The following is a 12,495-nucleotide window of genomic DNA, read 5'->3' as shown; positions in this document are numbered from 1 at the left end:
TATCGCAGCTCGCTGCCGCTCATGGTTTTAAGATAAGATAAGATAAGATAAGATAAGATAAGATAAGATAAGATAAGATGAATCTTTATTGATCCCACTCCAGTGAAACTGTTACAGACAGCAAGAATAAAAAGGAGAAGTAGAAAAAGAACAAACAGACAATAAAAAAGGATCCAAAATAAAATCAAGTTTTATATGCACATAATACAAATAATATAATATAATATAATATTGGCTTGTCAAGGATGGCTCAGCTTCACAGTGGAAAATGGTGAATTGCACATGAGTAAGCTAAGGATAATAAAATACAGTGACTTTGTACTATTACTATATATAACTCAGTGAAAATATGTAATATTGCACAAGATAGTTGCTTGGATGTCATGGATCTTAGCACAGGTTATCATAAATAATGGAGCAATTCATTATGGCACATTGATCTTCTCCCTTTGGCCTAATGGAAACATGTATTTGATAACTTTATTAGATGTGATACCTTTTGGGTTTTAATCATGTCTGTGTCACTACACAGATATATCCTTCCAGGGAAACAAGTGTATCTGTAGTTTCCAGTGAGCTCAGAGTGGCCGTGTCTCCTTTGCCTCAGGACAATGAGTCAGGCAAAGGAACAAACGGGAAATTTCCTCTGTATGAAGTAAAATTCACCGCGGGATTAGACTGTTCTGTCATGAGAGAGACTCGTGACTGGCTGGGGGTGGGGGTAACTCAGATGAAGTTATATTGTAGTCTTAGTATAGTCTACCACCCTACTACTAATTGTGATGTCAGCATAAGTTATAAAATATTAGAAGAAGAGCTATAGAAAATCACTGTTTACTGGTGTCATGTAATACAGTAAGATTCATTTCACTTGTGCATTATTGAATCCTGTTTTTTTCTTGTCTTGCAACTGGATATCTGTTACACTTCTATCCTTAATATCTTTGTCCCTCTTGCTATTTATTTTTAGCTGCAGGCAGACTCAAACATTCATTATGTGTTTGTGTGTGATCAGCGTGTGTGTGTGTTTGTAATAAAGTTCATGTTGTGTGTTTCAGAGAAGTCCAGCTTGTTTCTGAAGGATCCAACTGACTTGATGACCAACGTGTACAGCGACACCGTCGTCACCACTAATGGTAAACCTGACCCTGAAATATGACAGCAGCAGAGCTACAATGATTTTTTCCATTGGCAGCTTAAAAAAGTGCTTGAGTTCAGCTCTGCAGGTAGAAATATGAGTAAGTCGTGTGTGTGTGTGTCTTAGGTGAGGAGGCGTGTCTCCTCCGTCTGTCTCTCACCAGCCTGTTCACTGGAAGCTGTTTGGAATCCTCCAGCGAGTACATCAGCAGGTAGGACGAGTACTGCGATGAGAGCAGCGTTTCTGCGTTCGTTCATATTACATGTTGTTGTTGTGGATGCTTTTGACTGAAGTCTTGAAGTTTGTGTTGATGTGTGTTTTATGGCCTGGAGAGTCACAGACAGACGGAAGGTAGCTCATGTTAATGTCACGCTGCACTGAATGTCGCAAACTGCACTGCCAGGACTTGTATGAGGCTAAAGCATGTGTGTGTCTTTGTCTCCACAGTGTGTGCGAGCGCTGTCTGAAGAACCTCTCTCTCAGGTAACGTTTAACCCAAACCTCCAGCATTCACAGAGTTTCCATTCTGGCATTCTGACGCTTCTGCCCACTGCGCCGTGCAAAGCAGGATTACAAGCTGTTCCACAAGCAGGAGACAAATCAATGTAAATGCATTTGGATAAACAATAACAGCAGTGACATAAAAAGAGGCTTAGAGAGAGGAGAGGATGTGTTTCGCTGTGTGCTCACATTGTGTAGCACAGGCTTGTATAGCTGTATAGAAATAATGACCATCTTCTTCACGTTCCTGTTTATTTTCAGTCCATTATGATGTATGTCTGCAACTTATGTGTGCATGTGTGTGTGCGTGCAGTGGCCAGCCGGAGTGCGTGTACTCCACCTTTAAGCGCCTCGGGACAGAGTTGGTGTTGGGTCTTTTCCTGAATGTGCGAGCGGAGGAGCAGCCTGAACTTTACCAGGAGATCGTGCAGCTCTGCACCCAGCACTGGCACGGTAGAGACACACAGATATGCTGTACACACACACACACACACGCACACACAAAAACCACAACTGATTGCTCATGTGTTACAGATGCGAGTGCAGCTGCCCCTGACCTGCCTCCTTTTCTTTCTGCAGCCATCAGTTCAAATAAACGGCTCCAGGGAGGGTTTATGTAAATCTGTATATCGCTGGTGTTGTAATGTTTCTGTCTCTTGCAAACACGCAGTATCTTGTAAATCGGCTGTGTTGTCTGCAATATGATCTTGCAAAATACTCTGCTTCCCCTTTTGTTTCTCTTCAGCAAACCTTTCTCGTGTGGTTTTGACCATCTTTGTGTGTCGGCTGAACACCTCCTCCTCTTCTCCCCCCTGCAGGTCTGATCTCTGTTCCGGTGAACGTGAAGGTTCCTCTGTGGTCATCAGGCCTCTCCACCGCTCTGGACGCCAGAGACAAACTGATGGACATCATCAAAGATAAACTGGAGAATGACACAGAGGGGTGAGACTGCATATGTCTCTGTCTGAGACACACACACACACACACACACACACACACACACACACACACACACACACACACACACACACACACCACACAGTTCCTAATAGAGACAGAAGGAACCGCTCCACTGCTTCTCTTCTTCTCCTCTCCGTCTCTTGCATCTTCCTTCTTCCAGCAAGACATTTACAAGTACACATCTGGACATCCAGCACAGACAAAAATGTTGCTTCTCTTTGTTTCTGTTTGATGAAGATTGCTAAGTCATGTTTCAACTTTTTCTTATGCTAATATGTATTTATTTAGTGGAGGCATGTAAGGGTAAGTCTAGAAGAAGCAGAAGTGGTTTCCATCCTATTCAGATGCAGCATGCTTGTACTACAATCTAACATTAATAACGCAGGTGACTAATGTTGCACAGAGGCATGCAGGAAGCACTCACTGTCATTTGTTCATTGTAACCGTGCTGTTAATCAGCACTGATCTGTTTAACACAGCATCATAATCTTAACGTCGCTCTCGTCGGCCCTTCAGCTTTGTCAGCTCTCTTGGCTCTTTGCCGCTGCCCGACTCCAGCTCTGCCTCCCAGCATCTCCTGCTGTTCATCTCAGCTCCGATCCCCAAAGCTCTGGCATCGCTGCTCACCTCCTTCACGCTGGCACTCGGTGGAAAGGAACAGGTACTCAAACACAGCTCTCATGGCTCTTTGCTTCGTACAGTAAGAACGTGATAAGATAAAGCACCAAAAGGAAAAGTACGCCATGGCCTTGAATGTAGTGAAACCGTACCACTCATGCTACCGCACGTGTTTCAGCTCTTTGCATTCTCAGATCCACGCTTATTCTGATAAAAACCTTGTGATGGAAATCGGTGTTAATGCAGCGCTGCACGTCAAGTGAAAGTTATTACCAGTGTTTCTTTTCCTCCTGAGCAACAGTCCGGCCTCTCTCATAACAATAACAAAAACCTTCCTCCATGTTCATGAGGAGACACGTCGGCGAGCGATGGAAGACCCTGATTACCTGCGCAGAGTACTGCTGGAGGTCCAGAGACTTTGGCCTCCTTTCATTGGTGGACGCAGAATAGCTGATCAGGTAGGACTGCTCTCCTGGGGACTGCTTTGCATCATATTGCACATCACATAGTACTGAATGAGTATTTAGGATTTATTTTGTACAGTTTAGAGAAGAAATATGACTGAAAATCTTTTATTTAGCTGAGAATTTACTTCATGCATCTGTTGTTATTTCAACAAGGCTGTTAAACAGACAAACTATTACAATTAAGAGTTTCAAGGTTGAACTATTGTGGCTGAATTCCCTCCTGAGGAAACCCTGTGCTAATATATACAGTTTTACCTTTTTTGTGTAGCACTTTTTGCCTCTAGATGGCGACATATTCCTGCAGGTGAAAGTCTCTTCCACTGTCAGGGCCTCTCTGGTGAGTGCTGAACAGTACTGAGAATTACAGGGGCTGGACAAAAAAACACGAACACCTTACAGCACATATCAGCCCGGCACTAAATACCAGTTTGGTCAGTCTTAGAGCTCTCAGTGTTTGTTGATGGTCAGTTTGAGGCTCGCCGCTTCTGAGACGTTTCCTCTTGCAGCGTGACATTTTTTGCAGGGTAGCAGATGAGGCAGAAGCTACAGTAAAACAAGGACAGCAACACGAGCGAGTCCTGTTACACTGATGACGGCGAGCGTTGTGTGTCAGCTTCAACAGAGGTCTGACTGTCAGCATTTGAGCAGCACATGTATTTTAATGTAAGCATGACGGATGAAACGTCATTCCACCAATTACATTCAGCTGGTATTTATTGCACGATTGTTTTATTACGCATTTCTGTTATTTCGGACACCCTTTGTTTATTATAGATTGTTCCATGCAGCAGTCATTTCCACACGCCTCATTTACTGCTGCCTTGCTATCTGTGAAGGCCTGTTGAATATTCTAGTCTATAACCTCTACTAAGCATCTTATATCCTGTCGTCCCGCTGAATTTGTTACCACATCGATTTTCATTCATTAAAATGATCGCTCTCTGGTTTGACATCACCGCTGTCAGCCAATAGAATCCCACCTTCACTCAGAGTTCCATGTCCGGATTGGTCGGCTGCTCACTCCTAGGGCGGGGCGTTCACGGCGTCGCTGCCTCCTCCTGCACCAGCTGTCTTTGATCATTGTGACCTCATCAAACAGCCTTATGCAACAGTCCAATCAGAGGCATTGATCTGTCTCTGTGATTGATCGGCGCTGCTTCCCCGGAAGGAAGGGAGCTGGGCGGGGGAGGTGTTCGGGGGGGTGCTGGCAGGGTTTTGGGTGGGAGTGATGTGTGCTGGTGACACTGTGAAGCCGAGTGGAAACTCATTTGTCACTTCTTGGAAACGCACCAGTACACTTTGATTCGTGACGGCCTCAGCGGGACACGGGTTCATGACATGTGGGGGTTTAGAGAACTTTAGAATTCATCTTTCAGACCGCGAGTCCACAAAGGTTATTTTTTAAAACAATGAAAGTGGAAAAGAAGTAAATGCAAGATGGATTTGACATCAATGGTGGAGGGTGCTTGAATATCCATGCGGGCTCAAGTCGACCACCATATTTGTGTTTATATTGAAGTCAGAGTACAGAAGTAGCTCTTTTGAAGACGCCTTACAGTTAATGAGTGACATATTGCCACTGTAAAGTGTCAGTGTGGCAGAATGACTGTAACTGTAAACTCCAATGATTGATTTGAAGTCTCACATATTATACCGTTAAATTTAAATGTTATAACGATTCAATCCAGAAAAGTATGGCATGTTTTCATGCAGTCCTTTCTGCTGGTTTGCTGGAAAGTCATGACAGCATGATGATGTTTTAATATTAAACAATTAACAAGGAACAATGCCAGAAAGAGTGACAGTTGAAGTGCAAGACCTGGAGTCAAAAGAGTTGATGAGATGTTTATGTGCGCAGGTAGCTGTGTGAGAAAGGGAGAGATTATTAGTATTCACAATCAGGTGGAAAAAAGCTCCAAGCTCCATCCAGGTGGAACTAAGATATGCAGTAGTTTTAGCAACTTGAATGTGTGTGTGTGTGTTTGTGTGTGTGTGTGTGTGTGTTTGTGTGTGTGTGTGTGTGTGTGAGAGAGAGAGAGAGAGAGAGAGAGAGAGGGAATGAAGTCAGAAAGAGCCCAGACATCTCTCAGCAGATAGAGAGAGATTTGTGAAAGATTTTCCAGTCCAGCAGAGAGAGGCCGAGAGAAAAATGAGAAAGAGGGTAGTGAAAAGAGAAACAGTGATCATGTTCTCTGGCAGTCCATTAGCGCAGCGCCTAATGGATGCAGTGAAAAGATGAATTAAAAGGGCAACAATTGGGTGAGTGGGCTTTTTGCCCCAAGGTGGCTCCTTTTACCAGAGCTTAGTGAAACAGCTACTCGGGAAATTTTTGTTTAGCATTTCAAAATCGGAGCCAAACAGCAGGGTTAAAGAAGTCTGCCATTCATTTTGGGTCAAAGGGGTACACAAGCATGCTCTCAACGTTACGTCATTTCAGTGCTGCTGCAGGATTTAGCATTGCCTGATTATCCAGTTTGAAAATTAGACATGAAAACCAGTCTGAGCGCACTGAGCCTGTACGTTCATCCAGTCAGGTGCAGGGATTGTCTTGGCGACTAAGATAAAACCTACTTTCCAACACTTGATTGTCCATTAAACTCCCAGCACAAACAGCTACAGATATCACAATACTTTGCAAGCTCATCATTTAAATTGATGCTTCAAAGGCCCCAAAGGACATTTCTCGGACAGCCCTGAATGCATGACAAAACAGAGTTGCTGGAAGTTGCAGGACAATCAATGGAGCTGATCACACAAATGATCACGACCAGCAAGTTCGTTGGCTTTTCAATCCAGATGAGTAGAAACAGAGGAAGACAAGTGATAATCAATTAATTTAAATGATAATGTGATACCTCCCCGTGTGTGTGTGTCTGTGTGTGTGTAGGACTCCACCCTCACAGGGTTTCATGTCCCAAAGGGTTATGGTGCAATCTATATCAGCCACGCTGTCCACCGCGACCCAGAGGTGTTCCAGCAGCCGGACAGCTTCCTGCCAGACAGATGGAGCGGAAGGTGAGGATCTCTTTACAACGACTCTGTTTATTTAAGAAGAAAATTAACATGCAGCAGAACATACAGGTCTACTACAATGAGCCCCAAAGACAAGATGAGCAAAACGTATGGAAAGGAGGAAAAACTGTTCAGAAATGTCATCGAAAAGGTGTGTTTTTATTCATGTGTTCATACAAAGCCTGGATCCCGCACATGGGGATGCTTTGCATATAAACACCATCTGCAACCCAAGCAGAAAAGACAGGAAAAGAATCGGATCTGTTCGTGGGTTAAAGTTTTGTCTTTCTGTAGCCGGTACGTCTTAAAGTTCACTCAAAAGCATCAGGATCTGAGATTGTTTCAGCGCTTCACTGTCAAAAAGGCATTTAAAACACTGAAATGTCACGTTGAAATCAGGTCTTTTCAGCGAAATCACCATTTTTACGGGATTCGCTTGAGGAGCTTAAACTAAATCTGTACAGTTTTTTTAAAGTCACGTCCGACTTTGGTGAACTTAGACACATGAATCTGAATGGTTATCAACAGCAAGCCTTGACAGTGCTGACCTTTGAGGGAACAGAAGCTGTCGTCGCTGTGCAGTCCTGATCCAAGTGCCGGGGGGGAGTAAACGACCCAGAGCAGAGAAAAAGGAAAAAAGCTCCCAGAGCTGCTGTGACTGACTAGCACTAGCATTTTCCTGGCCCGGTTGCATGTTTGCTGTTAGCTTGCCAGCTATGCTACAGTCATAGCAATCAGCTGTGTGAGTAGCCTATATGTGTCAATCTCAACTCCTCGCTGGTAACTTTTGGCCTTTTTCTCTCAGTCCATGTCACTTTTGTCTTGGACCTATAATAGGGTAGAGACAGAGTAGTGTGTCCTTCATGATCAAAGGGACAAATAGGAGTGTGTAGTCGTGGAAGAGCGAGAGGATCATAGAGACACACTGCTGCCTGTAGTGTTCCTATAATATTCCTGTGATCGTTCAGTCGCATCTATAGTGCTGAAAATACATCCCAGGATCAAACCACCTCAGTAACAGAATATCATATGAGAGACATGACTACTGTGTTGACTGACTGTGACATGACATGACTGTGTTGGTTGGTGGTGCGGGGGCAGGCGGGGTCCTCCCAATGTCCATCCCCCCTGTTAGAAAGGAGCAAATCACTCAACGGTGACAAGATATCCTGATACACAAAAACCAATGGGTGAGGCTCGGGCAAGGAATCCTCTGCGTGTGCTTGCTCACATGATGGACACCCCTTTTCCAGATCAGAGCTGGATTTTCCCAGAAGAAATAACTAAAAACCAGACAGATAGAGTTCGTTATCCTTCCGCACACAGAATAGACGAGTAATCAGCTTATCTCACTTAATGATTCCGTATTGGAAAATCATGCTCGTTCGTGCCACACATGCATACGCCTACGTTGTTACCATAGAGACCAGATAGATTAACATGGCCTGAGCACACAAATCTGACCTGATCGCTCTCACATATACTGCACAGCACAGACAGACAGAAGGCATCAGACACACAAACGGACAGTGAAAACCGTCCCTCGCCCACATCCCTCGCCCTCTGTCCGCTGCCTGCTCCGCTAAACTGAAACCTGATGTGGCGCCTTCACTCATTCACTCCCTCCATCAACCGTCCCTCCGTTCATCCCCTCCCTCATTCACCTGTTCATTCTCATTCACGCCTGTTCATTCAGGCGGCCGAGCAGAAGGGGGGAAAAATCTATGAATGTATGTATGTAGGTACTGTAGCTGCTGCCATGGAAACTGGTCACCTGACACCGTCTTTACCAATAGGGATTCCCCCTGTGCGTGTGTGTGTGTGCAGGGTGGGGGAGAAAAATGCCCTGTGGAGTGGGATGGGATACAGAGAAATGAGTCAGAGAAGATCTTATCTTGTGTGTGTGTGTGTGTGTGTGTGTGTGTGTGTTTGTGTGTGTGTGTGTGTGTGTGTGTGTGTGTGTGTGTGTGTGTGTGTGTTTGTGTGTGTGTGTGTGTGCGTGCGTGCGTGCGTGCGTGAGTGCGTGTGTGTGTGTTAGGGAGAGTCCTGTGTGTTTGGGGCTTCCCTCTATCAGTTATGTATCACCACCATTATAAAAGCTTTTAGTGGAGCTGGCAAACTGATAAATATAAAATACAAGCGCGCACACACACACACACACACACACACACACACACACACACACACACATGTTTAGCAGCATCCCTTGAAGCAGTTTCACAGGAACAATGACACACATCTCTTCTGTCCTTTCTTTTTGCTGCCGCTCACATCATAACGCAGTGTCTGATTAGCTTGCACAGCTCTCTGACGTGTGTCAAGGTCAAGAAATCATTCATTTTCTTAGACAAAATCCAAACGCCTGAGTGTGTTTTGTCTTGACGTTAGCATTTTGCCTGCAGGTTAGTTTATTATTTTATTGTAATTTGATTTTTCCCACAGCTGAAACGTCCACTGGGTGACCTTGTGGATTTATCAAGGGTAAAGCTTCAGTCTCTTAGCTCATGAAGGGAAATCTTTAGACCACACCATTCAGTCACCATTCAGTCATGAAAATAAATATCAAACTTAAAAACAGCAGATACAGAATATTCTATAGATGATCCACTTATATATAACACAGTGTTAACTTAGCAGCGGGTGCCATTTCCAATTGAAAAGTGTGTGTAAAAGCAGCCGAACGCTCAGCTGAAGAGAGGAATCTATGAATGAATGCATAGGTAGCTGCCATGGTAACTGGCCACCTCACACCCGTTTTTACCAATGGGGATTCCCTGTGTGCTTCGTGTGTGTGTGTGTGTGTGTGTGTGTGTGTGTGTGTGTGTGTGCGCGTGTGGGTGGGTGGGATGGGGTAAAAGAATGAGTCAGAGGAGACTTTCCTTGTGACGGTGTGATGTAAAATCCAGCACACGTCTTGTAAAAAAAAAAAAAAGGAAAAGAAAAGAAAGTACTTGCCAAAAATTTTGGCCGTAGCTCAGCTGAGATCACAGACGTCCACATTTAAAGCATGTGAGCATTCTGTGGCGTAACGGATAAAAAAAACAACACGATGTGGTAATATGTACACTCAATAAATCCCATTAAAGGATAAAACCAACAGTGAATTGATCCTGCTTTTATTATTGTTACTGTTATTATGGTCTGTATTAACAATGAGCCACTCTGGGTGACACCATCCTTTATTACAATGAGCATGGCCACTGTAGTTTATTTTGAGTGATATATAAATAGCTATAAATCCTCACTAGCACACCAAATTAACCAGCTAAACATCAGCCCCCAACAAATGCACCATTTCCTCCTGTCAGGGTATCGATTAGCGAAAACTACAGCTGTGTCAGGAGGCTGTTCAGCCTTTTTTAAAGAGTGATTGTACTGTAGGTGTTGGAGAGTCATCTTGATTTATGCATGTGTATCGTAGTTAAGTGTCTCTGGATTTCCCACAGGATGAACAAAGGAGCCGTCTTTCTGTCTGTTTATGTGTTTGCTGTGGCTTCTCCCCCAACCCTCTGTTTATCTTCCGGTCTGTTTCTCTTTCCTCCTACCTGCTTCTTTCTCCGCTTCTCCATCTGTCAGTCTTCCTGGAGATTATTTTCCTGTCTGCCTTGATAGTTGCCTGGCTCCTTTCCTCGCCACCTGGCTGTTTAATTTAATGACTGCAGTCCTGTTACATAACGATCCCACCTACAATAACTACACTTTAACCACACCGTCAGTTTGGGTTCGTGCGTCTCCCTGCGATAGTTGCGTAGATCGTCTGCTGCGTGTGTGTGTCCCAGTACATAGCGTCAGCCTGTGCGTGTGTGTGCGTGTGTGCATGCTTTTCCAGTTGGAAGCAAATAGCAGAGCTGGCAAGTTAACATCCTATCAGCCAAACGCCCACACAGGCTGTGGCCGTAGATAAATGAATCGGAAACGCTACCAAACACAGATAAAAATCCGAGCTACTGCAGGGGGCTGTGTTGCTAGTTTTAGATAAAACTGAGAACAGGGAGTTTTGTTCGTGTCTGCAAAATATACTGACATGCATCTGTTTCCGTTTGAACAACAAATCTTAAATATTGGATTGCAGATTAGAGGGCGGCTGCAAGATTACGTAGACTTTTCTCCGTTTCAGTAAATCCAGTGCTGTGTGAATGCTGAGGAATCGTATAAGTCCCTGAAGATAACTTCAGCTCTGTTTGCCCTGGCCTGTGTGTTAATGGACGTACTGTGTACAGACTTTGGTATTATTCCAGTTCAATCAAACTGTAGATTTGATAGGAGATTTTGTCTTAATTCCTATCATTAAATTTCTCGGAAATAATTTCAAAAAAAGCATTCTGAAACAGTTATAGTAGTTCAGTTAATTCATTTATTCATTTGTAATTTATTTCCAGATTCATTTCCTTGAAAGAGCTGCTCCATTTAAACCCATCTAAATATGTATTTGTCATGTATTTCTAATTGCAGTCTTTATATAATTATGCTCAGTTGTATGTTTTGCTGTAGACAGATATCAGCCTTTACATCTGACCTGCTGTGCACTGAGTTAAACTTTCAAGGTGACTAGCTTAGCATTTGGAGTTAATCAGATGTATGTACCAATTTAGTCTCTATTTTCCCTATGATAAATTCCAGATTACATGAGGCAGAATATACGGACCTGTAAACTAAAGCTTTACTGATTGTTTTAAAACAAACAGCTTCTCAGGAAAATGTCTGATTTCCTGATTAAATGAAATTTTAATATTCTCAGTTTGTGTACAAATGAAGGCACCAAGCATTAAAAGGATCACAAAAAGGCTTGCACAGACAGCGACTCAAAACTGAGTGTATCTAGAAATAAAGTCTGTTTATTAAACTGTACTGTATGTTATGTGATATGCATGTGATGCTCAAGCCTCAATCAGACTGAATGACCTTGTAATTGCTCTTTATTCATTTAGCGTGACATTGTGTTCCTGTTAGCTGACGTCGCATTGGGAAAGGTTTTTCCTCTAACCAATCCGGAGCACTGATCATAACTGGCTAGCCATGTAGGAAGATGACGCTCTTGATCCCGCCTACTTACCTCTGATTTGTCAGCTGTTTGGCTAACGGGGAGCAAAAGCCATCGATGGACACAGCATCAGACCTGGTTTTACTACATTGCTCAGTGTTCAAACATCTTATCATGAAGCTGTGTTGCTGTTGAATATCAATGTAATGCACGCACAGTCAGCAAGTTATACATGGGAATATAAGCAAAGACATCACTACATAAGACAATAAGAGACTTTTAAAGTTCAGCTGGAGCTCTTCTGTTGAAACTCTAGCTTAATTGGATGAATTTAACGTCATGATGCTCAGTTGTGGCATTTCAGACTGTCCTCTCATTACATGCTACAGTAGAAGCATTAATTATGCTGTACAATAGATTGCACTTGTCTGATTGACTTCCCTTCCATTCAGCGTATTTGATACAGCCTCGTGCTGGTCTGCTGGGTAACGCTTCCCTCTCTGTGTCTCAGTATTACAGATCTGCTCTGCACGCTGCACATCTCACTGTTTCAGGATGGGCCTAATAGAACATTAAACCATTACACTGAGAACACTAATATTCTCGCTTCTCCCTCCGTCTCTAACTCTCACACACACACACACACACACACACACACAAAGCCCTCGGATACACACGGGAGCCAGACTGTACACGCCACTAATGCTTCCTGTTTGCCTTTAATCAGAGCTCAGGTTTCAGGAAGACAGGATGCATTAGCGGTGAGAGGCGAGAGATGGCCTGCATTAGCAGGCTGTTGACAAACCTGCCGGCTGGAA

The 12,495-nt window shown here is 43.7% G+C and overlaps 1 protein-coding gene across 3 annotated transcripts in view; it reads left to right on the top strand.

Moving 5' to 3' along the window:
• The window catches only part of LOC139348612 (uncharacterized), a 35,581-nt gene that overhangs the window by 1,230 nt on the left and 21,856 nt on the right, over positions 1-12,495 (top strand). For 2 of the 3 annotated variants that reach the window (XM_070988864.1, XM_070988866.1), the window contains exons 2-9: positions 1,059-1,136; positions 1,265-1,349; positions 1,586-1,621; positions 1,953-2,092; positions 2,458-2,581; positions 3,116-3,260; positions 3,568-3,675; positions 6,572-6,699. In XM_070988864.1, the coding sequence (XP_070844965.1) occupies positions 1,059-1,136; positions 1,265-1,349; positions 1,586-1,621; positions 1,953-2,092; positions 2,458-2,581; positions 3,116-3,260; positions 3,568-3,675; positions 6,572-6,699 (844 nt within the window). The remainder of the gene's footprint in view (positions 1-1,058; positions 1,137-1,264; positions 1,350-1,585; positions 1,622-1,952; positions 2,093-2,457; positions 2,582-3,115; positions 3,261-3,567; positions 3,676-6,571; positions 6,700-12,495) is intronic. The other variant, XM_070988867.1, reaches the window with a different exon arrangement.

Source organism: Chaetodon trifascialis, chromosome 20, assembly GCF_039877785.1.
Source record: "Chaetodon trifascialis isolate fChaTrf1 chromosome 20, fChaTrf1.hap1, whole genome shotgun sequence".
Taxonomy (NCBI): Eukaryota; Metazoa; Chordata; class Actinopteri; order Chaetodontiformes; family Chaetodontidae; genus Chaetodon; species Chaetodon trifascialis.
The sequence above is the reverse complement of the archived record's forward strand: the minus strand, read 5'-3'. Positions and strand labels throughout refer to the sequence as shown.